Source organism: Cavia porcellus, unplaced genomic scaffold, assembly GCF_034190915.1.
Source record: "Cavia porcellus strain 051 isolate PalLab524CR breed Dunkin Hartley unplaced genomic scaffold, mCavPor4.1 scaffold_31, whole genome shotgun sequence".
Taxonomy (NCBI): Eukaryota; Metazoa; Chordata; class Mammalia; order Rodentia; family Caviidae; genus Cavia; species Cavia porcellus.
The window spans coordinates 21,634,387-21,654,310 of NW_026947514.1; the positions used below are offsets into that span (position 1 = coordinate 21,634,387).

Below are 19,924 nucleotides of genomic sequence, written 5' to 3' on the forward strand. Positions count from 1 at the left end.
TGATGGCCTGATTTTTTTCAATTCTTTATATGTTCTAGATATAAATCCTTTGTCTGAGGAACAACAGCAATGCTTTCCCACTCTGTGGGTTGTCTTTTTACTTTTTTGGTGATTTCTTTTGTTGTGCAGAAGCTTTTTAATAAGGTTAGATCCCAATTGTCTCTTCCAGTAAATTTAGTGTTTCTGTTTTAGTATTTAGATCTCCGATCCATTTTGACTTTAGTGTATGGTGATAGGCACAGGTCTAGTTTTAGTCTTTAGCATGTAGAGAGCCAGTTTTTCAGCACCATTTATTAAAGAGGCTATCTTTCATTGAAACATGTTTGGCCCCTTTGTCAAAGAGAAGGTAGTTAAGTGCCTTTGTAGTTGTGTCTGCATCTCCTAATCTTTTCCAGTGGTCCTCAGATCTGTCTTTTATTTTTGCCATTACTATACTATTTTTATCACAGTAGCCTTGTAGTACAATTTTGAGTCAGGGATTATGATGCCTCTTGCCTTACCTTTGTTGCCCAAGATTGTCATTGCTATTCTAGGTCTCTTTTGCTTTCAGATGAATTTTATGACTTTTTTTCCTAGTTCTATGAAGTATGTTAATGGTATTTTGATCAGGACTGCAGTAAATCTGTATAACAATTTTGGGAGCATGGCCATTTTCAATGTTGGTTTTCCTATCCATGAACAAGGGATATCTTTCCATTTTCTATATCTTCTTTGATTTCCTTTTCAGGATACTGTAATTTTCATTATACACATCCTTTGTTAGACTGGTTCTTAAGCATTTCATTTTTTTAATGTTACTGTGAAGTCCACGGTCTCCCTAATTTCTCTCTGGATGAGTTTCTTGTTTGTTTACCAGAACGTGATTGATTTTTCAGTGTTGACTTTGTATTTAGCTACACTATTGAATTTGATTATTAAGTTTAGGTGTCTTTTGGTAGAGTTTTTGGGGTCTTCTATGTACAATATCATGTCACAGAAGTGGCTCTTAACTTTGGCTCCATATCATTTTGGACTCACCTAGAAAGATTTTAAAATTTTCACTGACTTGGTTACCTCCAGAGTTTCTAGTGGGAAAATGTTGTCAGGAGTGCTTTCAAAACTCCTTGGATGATTCCAATTTCTGGCCTAAAAGTTTTATCTGTATTTTATTCTCTAAATCTCTGTACTTAAGAAATGGCTGAGAAGGTTGGATGATCACACTTTCCAGTAACTAAGTATGGTAAGATAAAGAAGCAAATAATTTGAAGCATAGCTCATTATCTTGAGATTTAATATCCTTTGCCTGCAAAATTTTGAGGAATGAATTGTAATGTATCCAATGTTTTAGATCCTTTTGCTCATCCAGATTCTAGAAAAACAGTTTTGATTCAAGCAGTAATCAGCAGGATATAGTGAATTCAGGAGCCACCCTCTCATCTCTGGTCTCCCTACTTGAGAGTTTCTTTAATATCCCATCCTTGTTAGTGTGGTTCTTTGTTGTCCCAGTGCTAACCTCTTGATGTCCCCAACACCTAGCAGAGCATGATAGTCTTACGTATCTTACTTTAGGAGGTTCCAATATTCTATTTATAGAAATTTTGAATCAGGAAGACCATTTCCCTAACAATTATGGTTTTCTAGAAACACTGGAATCAAAGAGGAAAATATTTGGTGAGATTCATGTAATATTAAAATTAAAGGCCAACAATAAAAAAACCAGGAGATAAAATAAATCCAGAGAAAATCATGCTTATCTCGCTCATCAAGGATACCAGGGTTCTTGGATATTTAGCATTTGGTTATTTTCGGGTACACATTTTATATTTCTCCTTAGTGCCCTTTGAGATCAATATCACTGACCTTCAATTGACTACAAGAATCTCATGTTCATTGTGGGCAGGGAGTACATTGCTTTTATTTATCTTTGCATTGCCAGTGGACAGCAGAGTTCCCAGCACCCTGTAGATGTTTGATAATTATGGTAAAAAGTAAATGAAGGATTGTGTGAGATTAATCAGTGTGATAAAGTTAAGATGGAAAGAGAGCCTCTATAATTCCATAAATAAGGATTATTGACAAGAACTCATGCTACTCTATAGACTATATATATAAATAATTTTTTTTGTATTGGGGATTGAACTCAGTCTCACACTCGCCAGGCAGCTGCCTATACCACTGAGCTCAATCCCCGGCCCTATAATGATATATTTAAAAAATAACTGAAATCAACCCTAATGAGGCCCCACCTCAATCCCAGCAAGACAGTTGAGAGCACAATACTCTAACTCTTCAGGAAATGTGAAGGGAGGGTGATGGTCTCTATTGCTACCCCTGACTTACACAGCATCCAGGTTTGTTCCATTGAAAGCATGTCCTTGGATTGAAGTAAAGCCGTTGTTATATAGTTTCCTACAACCGAAACAGAGAAAGATAGATAGAGAGAGAGAGAGAGAGAGAGAGAGAGAGAGAGAGAGAAATCAGTGTTTTATAGAAGATGATGTGAGCCTTATTTTTTTGTTTGTTTGTTTTTTTGTTCTTTTCCTTTTTATCGGGACTGGGGATCGAACGCACGACTGCCTGCTTTCAAGGCAGGCGCTTATGCCGCTGAGCTAAACCCCCAGTCCCGTGAGCCTTATTTTGAATGGTCAGGCATCATTTCTTCAGTGTCAGAAATGTGCATAAAGTTTCACAGGTCACACACTTGCACACCACAAGAAAACTTTACAATATATTTTGGACATAGGATAGTAGTTTCCAGTTTAAATACCCGTTCTCTAGGATTCGATGCTTGTAAAAAATGACCACATATATCCTAAAAACAGGAGTCTAGGGTAATAGTTAACCCATTGTTACTAATGAAGGTGTAACTGCAGTTTCTTAAGATGGACACAGTAAAAGACATTCATCTGGGTGCATACATTTTCTATTTAAAACGTTTTTCTCTTTTGTGTTTTATCCTCTGAGTTGATTCAGATTAAATACTTAAGGCTTGTGGGTATCTTAAATGGAACAGCATTTTAAAAAGTAGATTGATCCTGCCCTTCTGTGGAAATTTTAATATTCTAACTTGTTTCTGCAACTAATTAAGTCATACATTGATTCCAGAGAATCAGTCTGACAGTTACCATCTTTCAAGGTAACTTGCCCATGAAACACTGGTCTAGAACTATCAGGACTCAGCATTCCTCATCTCAATTCTCCTCACTTATCCAAAGCACAAACCTTTTCTGCACCAGAAGGAGCTCCAGCATTAGGAACCCAGAGACACACAGGGGTACGGGAGGGTTACTTGTGGTTGTAGGCCTGAAGGTAAAAGACAGCCATGACCACAGTCTGCCACAGTCAGTGAGAATGCCTAGTGACAGCTGTAGGGAAATCATGAAAATGACTGTAATCTACAATTCTGGTAACACATTGCAGGAAGCTGGGTGAGGTATTGCATGTAATTCCAGCACTAGGAGGCTGAGGCAGCAAGATGTCAGGTTCAATATCCTAGCCTGAGCAACTTAGTGACTGTGTGAGACTATACTTAAAAAATATAGTTCAGAGCAAAGGACCTGAGTTTAATCCCCAGTACCACAATAAAAGAGAAAGAGAGAGGAAAAAAAGCATATAGGTGATTTCAAATTTGAAACTAGACCTGGCTATGCAATTTAATATCTAGCTGATCCTGAGAAGTTATCAACTTCTTTAATCATCAGCTTCTTTATTTCTGAAATACCATACCAGCTAATCAGAGGGTTGCTGGGAAGACCGGATCCTCATATATATAACACAATGAGAGCTATGAGGTGATCTTAAGACTTGGATTTATACTGTATACCTGTGGCGAGCTGAGGAATAATCTTGTAGTTTTGTTGTAGTTTTGTGTTTGTTTTTCTTTGTTTTATGTAATTGTGTAGTGAGTTTAATTCCACTGCTGAAGTGTCCTGGCTAAGGATTTCAACACAAGCTCCAGGGATTCACACTGATCACGTGCTAATAGATAAGCTTACTTTTTTCTCAGGCAGAGTTGTTTTATAAAGATGTGAAAATCATGCATTTTTATTTCCTCAAACTTTGTTGAGCATTGTGGACATTAAAAATGCTCTTTCTTTTTGAGTTACATTTCTGAGATAAACTTCATGGACAAATGGCCTCAGAAAATGTGTGAAAGGGGACAGCAATGTTCTATAAAAGAAGCCGAGAGTGCAGCAGTTTGCTTATGATTAAGATTAAATGCCACAATGGAAAGCATTCCAGAGCAGCTAAGTGACCCTGAGGTTTGAGTCTGAGCAAGCTAAGAGCCCAGGGCGTTTCTGTGCCGTAAAAAAACCAAACCAAAACAAAACAAAAAAAAACGTGGCTGGGAATCTCTTGTCTTCTCAAGAGAACTCTCCCTGTGTTGTAAGATGGATCAGCTGAAATTCTCCAACTCCCAACAGTTGAGATAATTCATAGGACCCAGATAGATTTGGAATGGCTTGGAAAATTACCCCTGGAAAAGTTGTGTGGAGGCTTGGGTCAGTTTTTCTAGGGAGTTATCAGACTATGCTTGCATGTAATAAAGAACCTCAGACTGTGTAGTATAACCAGACACAGGGAGCTTGGTGATCCATGCAAAAAACCTTGTGGTCCTGAACATGAGCAGCAGTACTGAAAATAGAGACGGGATCTGCACACATGGCCCCAACTCTACTTTGTGGCTCGTTCACTGCCTACTAAATTTTATTGGCTTGTTGACATGTTTATGTAAGTGTATGGTTGTTTTTGCCTTACAAAGACAGAGCTTAGCACTTGGTCCAGAGGTCATTTATTAAGCCTTCACCATAAAAATAAATGTGCCAACCACTGCCATACAGGAACATACTTGTCTTGTTACCTAAACCTGTTTGTGACCACAGAGTACTAATGGCAATATACTTCCGTATTTCATGAAATCCTTTCCATACTAAAGAGTAAGTTAATACCATTCCTATGAAAATCCTCCTCCCAAAACAATTCAGTTATTGGCAGGAGTGAAACCACCAATACTCACACTGTCAAAGTTTCGTTGCACAGCCCCTGAAATGCATTTACAGGGACTGAAGTCATGTAAGGGTTGTCTGCAATTTCACTGCAACAGAAAAAGGGACAAAAATATTTGATGAAGAAATCTTCCTGGAAATAGCCTTTTGTTGCACACAGATATTAAGTCAGCTTAATACAGCAAATCTTGTTTTATTGACCTTTTCTAGCCACTGATGACTTGGAGGTCAGGTGAAGTGGTGAGAGCTGTCCTAGATGGGCAGGAATTCAGAGCTCCAAGTGAACAGTCAACAAGCAAGAGCTTGAAGCTTATCACTCCACATTTTTCTAACTCTATAGCATAAACTTTCCCTCTGTAATTCTCTCTGTATGTGTCCCTTTCGTTCTGTCTAGTTAGATAAGACAATTCATTTGTGTCATAGGTTTTAGGAAAGAAAACATAAGACCACTAATTGAAAGTCACAAGAAGTAGTTTGGGAATGATTCCTGACTGTTCCCTGACATCCTCCTCAAACAAAATCACTTAGATTTCCTATTATTCAGTTTCATATGTCAAAAAGGAAAACAATAACTTCCTTCTATGCTTTGTAAGGTGGTTAAGTAGGACAAATATGATTCATGACAAAGAATTTGAAAGTTATTTAAGCCACCAGGAAAAATAAGGTAACATAATTATCATTAATTTCCCTGTATTCAGTTTTTCCTATCAACAATCAATAGTTTCTCCCATTTAAAAATAAAACAAACAAGATCTTGTATCCCAATCCTCTAACCATTGGGGTATTTCTTCTCCCTTTTAATAATAAAACTTCTCAAAATTTTATTACAATCAATTTTTGAATTCTTCCTCTTTGGTTCTCTTTTGAGCTTTCACAAAAAGTCAGTCTGACTTCCCCATCTACCACTCACTAGAATTATTCCTGTCGGAATCACCAGTGACCCACATTATTAAATCCCATGGCCATTTCCCCGTCCAGTCTTGCTCCATCCATCAGGGTTGCCACAGCTGATTACTGTGTCCTCCTTGAAACAATTGCTTCAGTTGGCCAAACCCTGTGGTTGCACTCTAGTTCTTGTCACTAACAAATAAAAGTGTCAAACATTGCATGATATGTATACTTACAGTATGAAGAATACGTCAGTGGAATAAACTTTGGTCAGATCAGGAAATATTGTAAGTCCAGTGTTGAAAATGCCCCTAAATTATAGGAAAAGGGAATAAATAGGGTCAGTTTTAGGTAAGAAAATTAATACACAGCAAACAGAATAGTGTAATGTGATAGTCAAAAGCATGAATCCTGAAGTCGATCTGGAGTCAGCTCCTAACTTTACAGAACATCTGAGTAACCATAAGTAAATTCTATCCCAGTTGTCTTAGTTACTTTTCTTATTGCTGAAACAAATTTCAGATGCTCCAAGTTAAGGGAGGAAAGGTTCATCTAGCTTACAGTTTGTAGAGGTTTCAGTTCCTAATCAGCTGGGTCCAAGGAAGGGTGGTATTGTAGAGGAGAAACAGTTCACAGTAGGTACAAGGGACAACCACAGATTTTTCCAACACTTATTTAGGTTGGGTAGCACTCACACCCTTAATGCTAATGCCCTCGGTCCTAGCATTGCACCATTAATTAACTCCAGTATCACACACTCTAGATCCAGCCATTTCTGTGAAAGTCCCACCTATGACTGCCTGGTATTTTTCAGGGACATCTAGACACAAACCACTACATTCTGCTCCTGGCACTCAAAGACTCATGTACATCCCTTTATGCAAACATTTAGGCCATCTCTGAGAGTTGCCAAAGTCCTAACAGTTTCAGCATTGCTGAAAAGTCCAAGCCAAAGTCTCCTCTGCAATTTAAAGCACTCTTAGCTGCAAGCCCAAGTGCAAATGGAAAGAAAGTTAAAACTTCCAACATTCAATGGCACATACTTTACCATTGCAAAAGGTACAAATAGGAAGATAGTAAGGAATGGGGCCAAAGCAAGGTTAAAATCTGAGGCAAGACATGAACTCCAAAAGGCTCATATACTCTAAAGTGACCCTTCCCACATGGCTCTTCCAGTGGCTGTAGCTCCCATGGCTTCTTTCTTGGGCCAACTCTGCTTCCTCCTTGCAGTTTTTCTCAGATGATCCACATTCCTGGCTTCTCTAAACCTCTAGGTCTCCACTGTACCTTTGGCCTCACACTCACACACTGCCCTCTCTGGGGCACACTGCCTAGTCTTCTAGGTGTTCTTCTGAAATCTGGGTGGAGGCCTTCTTGACCCTACAACTGTTGCATTCTGCATGCACCTAAAACCAGCATCACATGGGTGATACCAAGGTCTACTGTTAATAGGAGCAATGGCCAGGTTTCTCTTCCCTTAGCCATCAATCCTGAGAAGCAACTTTTCTAGATTGCCACAACTGTGAAACATGATACTGGGGGCTCTTTTCTTAAAGCAGTCTTTCACTTTTGCACCCCTGCAGCTGCAAAGGCTAGACTCCTGCTGGTTCTTGTGTTGTTCTCAGGTCATTTTTTTCTGTTGTCTTCTGAAGTACTTGGCTTTTTCTTCCTAGTTTTTCAGTGACCAATTTCTCTTCTATTCCATTCTTGCAGGCTGCAGCTTTACTGCAGTGTCCTTCCTGGCCAAACTCAACAACATTTTGAATCGTTCTGTTGGGATTTTTGCTCTTGATTCTTAACATAAAGCTACTTTAAAAGCCCCAACAGTAGCCATGCCACTCCCTCAAACTAGACTGCCTTGAAATTTCTTCTGCAATATTAATTAGTCCGCCATCCTTAATCTCAGTCTCAGGCAAAGTCTCTGGAATGGAGCAAAATGCAAACAAAATTTCTGCTAAGCCATAACACACACGATCTTAGGTCCAACAACCAATGTAGTCCATCTTCCCAGCAGAAACCTCTCGAGCCTGTTCTTTACTGACAGCATTTCTGTCAGCCTTCTGGTCTTCTGAGCTTTGACCAGAATCTTCCTTCATGTAAACCTAAGGTGTTCCAGCTCTGCCTTTTCAGCTGGCATCCTCAGACTTTTTCTAACTCTTCCCCTTCCCACAAGCCAACTCCAAAGTCTTTTAAACCACATAGTGAAGTAGAGTTACAGCAATGACTCCATTTCTCTAGTACCAAATTCTCTTACTTACTTCTTGGCTGTTGAGACAAGATACCTGATTCTCAAAGTTAAATGAGAAAAGGTTTATTTAGTATGCAGTTTGTAGAAATTTTAGTCCATAATCACCTGGTTCCAAGACAGGGTAACATCACAGAGGAGAAACAGTTCATGGCATGCCAAAAGTAGCAAAACAGTAAGGGGCAACCACAGCTATTTCTATTCTTAATATTTTATTAAGGCTACTGAAGGCAGTTAGCACTCACACCCTTAATCCTAGTGCCTCTCATCCTAATATTGCACCATGAATCATTTTCAGTCTCACACACTCTATATCCAGCCACCTTTGAAAAAGTCCCATCTATAACTGCACGAGGCTCTGGGGGACATCTAGATACAAACCATAACATTGATTAAATGATATTCCCTTGAGGCACAATCATTTAATCCAGAACATCAGTGTCAGTGTGTCTGCTTTGCTTGGAGAGATTGTTCTGGGGATTGTTTGAACACAGTGGTATTCTTAGAAATAGAAATTTACATTTCTTTTGTGCCTAGGGGAAATGGATAAAAGCAGGCTGGAAGAGGAAAACATGATTACCCAACTCCAAGTCAACCATCCTCTTTTACACATTTTTTGGTGTTATTGTTTAGCTATGACTTTCCTAAAGCAATGACCAGAGAGTACCACTGCAGCAGTACCACTTAAAAAATCCAGAAAAAGAAGGCAAGGTTCCAAAGTTTGTGTCATATAGGAAAAAATGTCAAGATTAAATGACATGAAAAAAACAGCATGAACACAAAAGCCCTCAGGCTCCTGATGCCTTTCAGATTTAATTGGTTTGAAATTTGTTGGAGATACTAGAATATAGCTAGTGGAAGCAAAATGTGTTTTGAGAGGCTTGGCCTGGGATGTACAATTTCAGACATAACTCCTATAGAGAGGAAGGCACAGGATCTGAATGGGCAGCAGGAGCCACAGGACTCAAAATGAGCCAGTGGGATAATGCGGGTAACAAAGGAGAGGAAGGGTATTCTGCAGGATATATGGATGTGCACTAAATGCACTAATTCAGCTGTAATAGAGGTTCATGTAAGAGGAGCAGAAAGAGCAGGGAAAAGGCCAGGGTCAAGTGGGGGACATGAAATAAAGGGTTAGGAATGCTATCTTAAAGAAATTTGCACTATAACCTTTACTTTTCAAAACCCTGAAGGAGTCTTCTTTTTATATTTCTTCCACATACCTTATTGATTACTGATTGATTTTGGAACTCAAGGTTTGTAAGACTGACTTCCTTATCCCATAATTTAGTGGCCTCCCAGATATTCTCTTCCCTTCTCCTGTGTCTCACACTCCTGCGTCCCACAAGGCACTGTTTATCTTTCTCCAAATGAGCCAGATTGCTTGTTGCCGCCAGGTGTTTGTCATGTTGTTCCTTCTATTTGCATTTCTCTTCACCTTCCCCCTTCTTTTCCTTAGAAAATTCTATTCAGCCTTACAGACTTAAGTCATAAAACGTTCATGGATGTATATGTCATAACTCGGGCCCCGGTATAAAATCCAAGGAAGCAAGAGACCGAAAATTTAGGTAGCAAAGGCTTTATTTCCAGGCCTGGCGACGAGTCTCTGGGAGCCAGTTTGGAGACTGTGTCCCAGAGACTGAAGGGAGGACTTTAAAAAGAAGCTGGAGGAAAAGTGGGGGAGAAACAAAGAAACCTGCAGAACCTCAAACTTGTTGACCTGAGTCTGGAAACTGTATTGCTGTCCACTTAGCTCTGACAATCTCGGGAGTTCCTGGTGTTTCTCAAATTACTCCCATCCTACAGACTGACATTATCTCAGAGTGGCACATCTGCAGCAATATTTGGAGAAGAAAGTGGACAGTTAATTAACCCAGGACAGCTCATTTTCACTAGTGGGTGCGAAGGGGTCAAGAGTTAAAAGAAGCTGAAACTTAAGTTTTACAAAGATCTGATATCTAATTCATTTGATGCATACAGAACAAAAGGAAAGCACCGATTGGGGTTTGGGCCATAGTATTTCCCGGTAATTTCTTTGGAGCTAAACAGTTCTTAAAATTGGGGCAGGTTCATTTTATGACAGATCATCACCAGGTCGGGAAGAGGTCACCAGAAACCCAAATTCTTTATGGCCTAGATAGATAGGTAAGGGGAGAGGGAGGCAATAAGGTGCCATACAGACAGAAAACAGCGGTTATGTGTCAAGGTCAGGTAAAGGGTTAAACTCATACCCAAATCTCTCTGCACACAAGCAAGTTACTTCAAACAAGTGTAAATTAGTGGGCCATCCTAGTTTTCTTTAGCTCTTTAGCTGAGAATAGAGGTGCCTAACAGTGATTAACAACCCTTGTTAGCTTGTTTTAGTACAACTTCTATAGTTTGTAGAGGGCAACAATGGTTAACATATCAATTAGGTGAGATTCTTGCAATTCTTTACAGAGGAGAGTATTGCTCAACATATCAATTAGGTCATTTAACATATCAGTTAGGGAAAAAGGATAAAAAAACACATTTAGTAAGCCATGTTGCAGGTTTGGTATACTATACATATAACGAAGCTATTTTCTTAGAGTACAACAGTATACTTTTATTTAAGTTCTGAATAGAAACAAACTGCAAGTTAATAGTGATTGTTGTTTAGGAATCAGTCCCTACAAGGTGTATTTTTATTTTCTTCATGTTTTGTGTTTGTTTGTTTTCTAATTTTATAATGCAGATAAACAGGAAAGAGGATGCTTCCAGCTGGTGTCTAATAGGCTTGTGACTATATACATATTTCCACTGACTTTTTTTGGATTTTAACTCTATGCTGGTCAGTAAAGATGCCAGAGAAAACAAAAATGTGATTTCCGCTCTTGCGAATCTATAGTTAGCTCATAAGGAATTGTCAAAACAAACCAGTAAGTGTTGTCCCTTTAATTTTTGTTCTGTACCTGCAAGAGATTAAATTTTATCATCTGTGACTTTTCTTTTCTGTGTAACAGCTGCTCTCATGTTACAGTACCATTTCTAGATAAACGTTGACCACTTGGATCTCAAGACTATTTTGTTCTCTGATGACATTTTCTCCTTCATGTCTTGTTGGAGCAGATGTTTAGTCAGGTTTTGAAAATGTGAACCATTCACCTAATACCTTGCCCGATGGGAAGGGTGGGAACAGAATCACAAGAAGTGATTTGATCCAAGCCATACGTCATTAAAATGACACTAGACCACATTGTCCTGAAGAGGTCTTGGAAGATGACAGAATTAAAATTATTAAAAAAGAAATAAATTAAAAACTAAAACATGGGATGAAAAAGGAGTTGATACTTACAGGAACTTTAGGAGGGGGAGCTCTTTTAGGGCATCATGTTCTATGTAAGTTAAGCTTCTGGTATTCCGAATTTCTCTGTAAAAGTTACAAGGAATGTAGTCATTATAATATACCCATTTCTGTTTACCAAAGCATACAATGTAAGTCAGGTTTAACAAATATTTGTGAGAAAGAAAGGGCACTCGTGGCACTGCAGTGATGGTGGCTCTCAGGAATCAGTCCTGCCAGCCACAGACCACTCCAGCTCTGCACAGGGACACCCTGGCTATGGTCCCGCTTCCCTACCCTCTGTGTGTTTGAATTTATAGACGTACTTTTTCAAAATAGAGTAGTTCCAGAGGGGATTTTTCCCTTTTATATTTTATAGAAAAGAAAAAACCCTCCAATAGCTTAAGAGCTGAGGACATATATCTTTAGCATCAACAACAGCCAGCATCCTGCCCAAAGTAACGAGCCCTGAGTGGAAGGTCGAATATATGGTAGATGGCCACACAGCGGGGAGGGCAGGGTGCTGCTGTCAGCTATTTCACAGGAAGGGCACACATGGGTTTACTTTGCAATGACAGTTAAAAGATTCTTCAGCATATATGTTGTGATCACATATGTGCCTGTAACTTACATACTTAGATTTCTGTCTGCGCATAATTAGCATTAGTAAAAATAGCTAGAAATGGGCTGTCACTAGTGAAATTAAAAATATCACCATATGTAGATTGGCCAGAAAAGTTTAAAAGCCTACCTGTTACATACAAAGTGTGTAAAAACCCAATGAGACCTGTGTTCTTTCTCCTTAGAGACAGCTCCTAAGGCTTGGTTCCAGTCATTAAAGGTGCCAATTGGAAAACTTGAATCTGACTTCCACAATTTTGTGTAAACTGTTTTATTCAAAGAACAATTGCATCCCATAAAGTTCATGTATTGTAGGAATACAGCTCAACAATCTTTAGTAACTTTGTAAAATGGGGCAACTATCATCAGAATCCAGTTTAAAAAGATTTCTTTTGGTAAAAAAGTAAGGTTGTGTCCCTTTACAGTTAACCCCATTCCATCCTTCATATCTATAAAATGCTGCTCTGTTTTCTGTCTCTATAAATTTGCCTTTTCTGGATATTTCCTGTAGAGAGAATCATGTAATACATAATCTTCCCTGTTTTCTTTCTTTCCTTTAGCATGACGGTTGGGAGGTTTGTTTCTGTTGTAGCTGGTAGCTGAAATTTGTTCCTGTTGGCTGTCAAATAGTCAGATGGACTTGAGATACAATATTGGCTCTGCCATTCTGGCTGCCTGAGGCCCTTGGCCTTTTTGAGATACAGTTTCCTTGTATATAAAATAGACACAATAACATGACCTATTCCTCCAAAGAGCCATTTTGGAGATTAAATAATATCTATAATGAGTTTGATATACAGCCTTCCTACTGAGGAAATCCTCCTATAAATAATGTTTTATTATTGTTATTTTTAGAAGTACAACAAATGCTATAACAAAGATTGAGCCTTGGAGATGAAGGTATGGAAATGATCTTGCAAAAATAAACTAACCTTTGCTAGCTTTAAGTATTGTAACTAAGGACATTGAATATGAATCAGATGTTGGAAAAGAGAGGCTGGAATTAATTTTGAGAAAGAATCTATCTGTTCCTTCTCCCACCACACAGAGCTTACTGTCAATAGCAAAACAACCTTACTGGTCCATTGCCTACATTAAGGTAACTGCACTATCCCAGGAGATTTGTGCCCAGGCAAATCGCTTTATTTCTCACTATAGGAACTTCTTAAGGACCCATCAACATTTCAATTGAAAGCATCATTTCACATCTCTAGGTTCTTGGAATTGTTTGCTTCAAAATTCTCACCTTGCTGTGCCCACCAATCTTGAACTATTATACTTTACTATACTATATTATAATTCTTGTTTTAGTACTAAAATTCCTACCTAACCAAGACCTTGTAGTGAAAAGAGCCTCTTAAAACCAGTCTTTAAATTTTGTTTGTAGTAAGATACACTGGAGACACTGGCCACCCTATTCCAAAATCTCATGAGTACCCTGACTTGCCTCTTCAGAATGCTTGTGGTTCCATAAACCCCTTGACAGAGCTTTCCTTTGGAGGAGGAGGGTTTGAGCTGCTGTCAGAGACAAATATATGTAAGATAGGGAGTTTGGAAACTGTCTGAGTGTGGCTTGCTGGCTGGAAAATTGTTTCAAGAAAGATAAGTTTTGAACAAGTGTACTTGAATGAGTGGCCCCAAAAATTGTCACAGTGAAGTAAATGCAGCTCACGTGTTTCAGCGTTAAGACCAGTGAGTTGAAGGGAAGGGAAACACGATTGTTAGTAACAGTTGATTACAGGAGGCTGGCAAAGCACAGCGGATCTGGAAGGGAATAAAGAGAAAGCAAAGAGGGGGAAACACGAAAGAAGAGATGGGTTTTGTAACAGGACAAAAGACATAAGCAGTAGGAAAAAAGATAAGTGAACAAGATGTAACATGCAAGGAGATGATGTTGCTCACTCAGGAAAAAGACAATCCAGTCAGCTCCACATTGGCTCTCCAGTGACTTTAAAAAAAAAAAAAACCTTCTCTGAAGCAAAGCTGGAATGGAGTGGGCATAGACTAACTAGGAGCTTAGCTAAATGGAGACAGATCACCTAAGAAGCAAAAGGAGCTTGTGTAATTTATAAGCCAGACGTGAAAGAACCTCTAAATAGAGAAGGTGGAAAGCAAAGTCCTAATGTGAATTAGTTCCAAGCATGTGTGGGAGGGTGAACTTGAAACACACAATTTTGAGTTAAGCAACTGTGGCCTAAGAATGTGGGAGGCCGGTTCTGCTTCCAGAGAGCTGGGACACAAACAGAAAGAAATATGGCATGTGATTCAGTGCACCCCTCCAGAGTAAGTTTGCATGCCTAGGTGACTGCATGGAAGATAGCTGCCTGGACTCTGCTCATCCACCCAATCCTGTTCCATGAGCAAGAAATAAATTGCATTCACGTTAGGATGTTACATGTCTTTTTTTTCCACATCTTTTTTTTATTAGTGCATATTTTCTATAGAGGTAATGAGTTTCATTTTGACTGGTTCATACACGCACATAACATACTTTGATCTTGGCCCAACCTCCCCTTAGTTTCATGTTTTGTGGAGCCTTTTATATATATATATATATATATATACATATATATATATATATATATATATATTTTGATCATATCTGTCTCTCCTATTAACTGCCTTACCATGTTTTTATTTTTGCCTCTTACAGTAATTTTCCTGTCCAAACAATACAATAAGCATGAATAAAATTCTTAAAATACAAAGCAAACTATTTCTAGTGGTCGTTTTTAGTTCATGGGTTTGGTTTTATTCAATGTGCAATTTTTACTTTCTGTTTAATTTTGCTGAAAAGAAGAAACACACACATAGAAAGTATGTAAACATCCCCAAATTTAATACTAAAACAAAGCAAAGCAATATGTATATATATATATATATATATATATATATATTCCATATTTTTAAATATCTTTAGAATATGCAGTGCTAGATTATGTAAATACGCTTTTCTAGAGAGTTGGGTTATTTGTGCTGGAGAAATATGAGGCTCTTTAAGCTTACTGTTTAGAAAAGTCCAACCTTAGGAAATTAAGGAGTTAAAGAGACCAGGTGTATTTCTTACCACTTAGAATAATTCCACAAATAAGCCAGTGAAAGAATTGTCTATGTAAATCAGGGAAAGATCATGCTCATTTTGTAGACAAACAACAACATATTTAGAAACATTAAGTGGCTGATTTGTCATACAGTCAAAGGCAAAAATAGCCCTTAATCTAAGGCGTTTTACTGTAAGGAACAGCCTTTTATTTTTATTTATTCATTTTGAATGGTGTTTCAAGAAGATCATTCACGGGAACAAAAGATATTTGAACAATAGATTATTGCTTGACTCTCCTTCATTAGATTTTAAATACAATGGGCCTGTAAATGAAGAGTGTGCCACGGATGACTGGGGTAAGTGTCGTCACAATCAGCAGACCAATAATTTGGCAGATACTAGGTTTACGTAATCAAATGTCTAAGTTCTGGTTGTTCTGTGTTTCTGAGAAACGTTTGCTAATTCTCAGTAAGAGCTCCGAGCAGAGAAACTGTGGCAGGCATTGGGTCTCCACACACCTAAAACTTTAAGCAATGTGGGAAAACAGCAGAGAGAAGAGAGTTTCAGGGTGGGGAAAGGTGAACAAAAGGAGAGGAAATGAAGGCTTAAATTCTACCTCGAAGGAGCTTTCCAGCTACCCATTCACCTCATTGCCCTGCCCTCACTGTCACATCACTCAACAGACAATGGCTTTTGACCATGACCTTCAACATAAGGATGCTCAGCCACACCAGTTCTCCAGTGACAAACACTCCAAGCCCAGAAACGAGCAGAAGGCAATAAAGAAGCCAATGTAACATATCACCTGCAAAGTCACACAGGGCTGAGGGCTGGAGGCTGGGGGCTGGGGGCCAGGGGCCGGGGATTTAGCTAAGTGGCATAAGCGCCTGCCTTGCAAGGAGGCAGTTGTGAGTTCGATCCCTGGTACCGATTTAAAAAAAAAGTCACACTGGGCAATAGGCACAGAAAAGATGTGAAACTTTTTCTTACCCATTGTGAGAGCCACAGCCAACACACCTACACCAAAAAACAGATTAACGAGAGAAAAGCCTAGCAAATATATCTAACCAAGGTTTTGCATGGTATGGGAGCCTTCAGAAACGAAAGACCCAGGGAAAAACTAGTGTAAATTCAGGGACAAATGGGGCAGCCAGGTCCCAAGTGTAATTGGAAGGATGGGCACTAGGGGAAAGGTAATAGACAAGGAGAAATCCAGTAAAAGCTGGCAGTTCAGATTCTTCTTGACCTCTCCATAGAACAAGGAAATGGTACACTAGATTTTTTTCTTTCCCCAAACAAAAGCGAGGCAAGCTTAGAATAATATTTCTAGGTTTTGTGGCTGTCATTGAGGGGAGAGAGGTTTTAGTTTCTCCAGAACCCACCTTGGGTTCTGGTTTCTATGCTTGCTTTGGGAGAGAAAAAGAGATGAGCAGGAGTGGAGAAGGGCAGAGACAGAGTTTAATTCTGAGGCTGCTTCTGAAGCTTTCCAATCTCCTTTTATTCAAATTACTTAGAGACTGAAGCACTTTATTATGTTAGGATACTTTGTTTCTGAACTCTAACAGGATAAAGGAAAACAAGAAGGCTTTTAGACTAGCACATGGAGAATGATTTATAATGAGATGTCCATAAGCAAAAGAAGCTATCCAGCCAGCATAATTGCACTTTGGAGAAATGCATGTCCCTAAGAGAATGGTTTTAAAATTTTAAAAATCTGAATGAGGACATCAGCCATAAAGCTGGATCTCAGTGTGTCCTCAGCTGAAAGTCTTGCTTCTATTTTATTTTCAGTTTTTTAAAATTGCCTGATTTCAAGTGCCTATAATACAAAAAGCTGGAAGATAGGTCATTTTGATGAGGTCTGGTTGTTCTAGTGAGCAGAGAGGTTAAACTAAATGAATATTATTGAACATCTATTATGTGCAACTTTATCTTTTGATCTGGGAGGTATAAGGAAATAGTTGTAATTATTTGAACTTCATACATATTTTAAAATCAAGTATTAATTTAAACGTTAATGCATATTGAAGCAATCTTAATTTTGAAAATTTTATTTGTTTCATCTTACTCTAATTATAATACACACTAATTGAGCTCCCCGCTGTAGAGACAGGGCTGTGAGCCTGGGGGTGCTGAGTGGGCTGAGGCAGAACACTCCCCACCTCCAGGTAGGCTTGGGAAAACCAGGAGTCTACACTGACAGGGATACCAAAGGAAAACTGTGATTTCCAGATCTTTGCAGAATTTATACCATCATGTCACCAGAGGAGGTAGCCAATGGGGAAAAAATCTCACTGGGCAGAATTAGAAATCTCATGTATGGCGTGGAGCTAACGTATGCCACTTTGGTCACTGATACACTCAGCAATGCTGCGCCTGCATGACAATTAGCTTATTCTCATTTCACGTGATATCGCCAGACTTCATTCTGGTTCACCTAGATCTGAAATCCAATAAATTCAGAAGTTTATCAGCCAAACTAGGAAGCATAGTGTTTCTCAGTTAAATCACAGTATGTTACAGGCTTTGCCTTCTAAATTTGGTTGGCTCTTCCAGCTACAAACTGTAGGTTTGAAAGGCAATGCTTTATTACGGATATTCTTAATTTACATGAGGACCCAGATGGACCCCAAAAGCTATTGAAATTTCATGCTTGGCAATCTTGCAGTTCATCCAGAGAAGTTTCTGCTGAGGTCATAGATTACATTAAAAGAAGGAGACCAAATTCTGTTACCAGCATCATTCATGGTTATGTGTTACAATGTGTTAAATGATAAATAGGCTACCCGGCAGTTATATGGCTATTGCCAGTCCTAGGCATTAAACTTCGAATACCGGAGAAAGGAAATTATGGAAACACTATTAACCATGATGCAGATATTGTTAGTATTCAGAAAATGGAAACAGAGCAATACTTCACTTTCCAAGTGAAATATTTCCAATTGAACCAAGTGGCAATGGCTAACTCATATAGAATGATGATAATGCTGCTGCTATGGCATTAGAGGCCCACAAAGAACCATTTAGAGCAGGTGTGAAGCTTCTTCATGCTGCAGAAAAAAATAGCTGCTTCTAGAGGCAAATGGGTTCACAGGGGCCCAGAGAATTCTGATGTGAAATTTTTCCAGATCATGATGTTTGTCTCAGAGGTTAAAAACATTCTGGAAAAAAACCTCAAGTAAGCCTGGCAGCCCAAATGCAGATCCTAATTCCATCCCACTGCTGCTATGTGCAGATTTTAACTTACTGCCAGGTTCAAGTGGAATATGTAAGCAATGGAAGAGTAGCTGGCTACCATAAAGACTTCAAGGAACTAAGGTACAGTAAGTGTGCCTGATGAACTTCGGCTGCAGTGGAAAGAATGGAAGCTCACGAGGGAGAATCACATGAGGCTTCCAGAACTGAAGAGCACCTATGAAAATAACTTGATGCCTTACACTGATTACACCTTTGATTTCAATGGTGTGATTGACTGCATTTTCTATTCCAGGATTCATGAACGTAAGTGGTCTCCTAGGGCCTTTAGGTCCTCAATGGCTCATTATTTTTTTTTTAAATTTTTTTTTAAAGAGGATAAAACAATAAAAATGATCAAAACAAACCAGTGTAAGAGATACAGGACTTCAAAAACATTACAAAATCAACAATAGCTACCCTAATGCCTTTTCATGTCTTCAAAATAGCTGCAGAAAACTTTGGACATGGTAAAAATCAAACAGAACAGAATAGAATAGAAACAATGAAAACAAAACAATGAATGCAATAAAGGACTTCAAAACAAGCCACTAGTAAATCCCAAATGGCTACCATAATATATGTTGCTGTCTTTGAAATAGCTGCTCCTGCCAGTAGATTTGGCATAATAAAACAAAACAAAACAAACAACAAAAAAATAAAACCCAACCCAACAAAACAATGGAAATGATACAGACTTCCAAAACAAGCCCATAGGGAATTAACAGTGGCTGCCACCCTCAGAAAGAGATTCCCTCTAGATGCCACACTATGTACCAATATCCTCTGCATCTATGATCAGACCACTGGCCCTAGACCTGCAATGCTAGTGAAACGCCAAAGCACCAGGCATCCAAGTGCATTTCACCTCCGTAGCTATCATCACAATGGCTCAATATTTTTAAGATGTTTGTATAAAATGGAATTTAAATTTCACTTATGATTGTATATGAACCAGTGAGGGGCCCATTTATTGACAAAAAACTTTTAAAATAGTTAAATGTAGAGAAAAAATTTAAAAATTGGGAAACATTGCAAATGGCTTAAGTTTGGTGCATGACTGAGGCACTCTGTTGCAAGGGGTGTGGGATTGGGTGACACACACACGTGGGGCGTGGTATCGCAAATTACATGTGCAAGTTTTCCTTTTAGCCCACTGTCCCAATTTCACACACCCTCCAGCCTCCGTTCCCTTTGTAAAAGGAGTTTTATCAGTTCTGAGCTGCCAGTTCAGATGATCCAAAGTGCTGCTGTCCTCGGCAGTGTCTTCTTAAAATGTGCGACATTTGGAACTTTGACAGCAAGAAGCCAAAAGGAAGAAGTGAAAGACACACAGTATATATGCAAAAAAAGTAAAATATATATGCTCGTATACCTTCTAGTTCTCAAAATAAGTTAATAAGCTTTATGTCGTTGGGCTGCTGCATATTTTAGGTGAATACAAAAGTAAGTTGGGCAGTTTTAGATTTTGATGTTTTTTTAAACTTATTAAACATGATTTCTGATATTTAAGAACTGGAGTGTTCTTTAAATTTATTAAAACTCTGTTGTTTGAGGAAGGAAAACCTGCACTGTTTGCCACTGTCAATCAGACAAGCGCATGT

The 19,924-nt window shown here is 38.7% G+C and overlaps 1 protein-coding gene and 1 pseudogene across 1 annotated transcript in view; one reads left to right on the forward strand and one right to left on the reverse strand.

Moving 5' to 3' along the window:
- Tshr (thyroid stimulating hormone receptor) overlaps window positions 1-19,924 on the reverse strand; it is a 154,324-nt gene that overhangs the window by 44,113 nt on the left and 90,287 nt on the right. Inside the window, exons 4-7 of the mRNA XM_003472460.5 lie at window positions 11,435-11,509; window positions 6,110-6,184; window positions 4,997-5,074; window positions 2,320-2,388 (exon numbers count right to left, since the gene is read on the reverse strand). Coding sequence (XP_003472508.1) covers window positions 2,320-2,388; window positions 4,997-5,074; window positions 6,110-6,184; window positions 11,435-11,509 — 297 coding nt within the window. The remainder of the gene's footprint in view (window positions 1-2,319; window positions 2,389-4,996; window positions 5,075-6,109; window positions 6,185-11,434; window positions 11,510-19,924) is intronic.
- On the forward strand, window positions 15,773-18,629 carry LOC134474252 (CCR4-NOT transcription complex subunit 6-like; annotated as a pseudogene).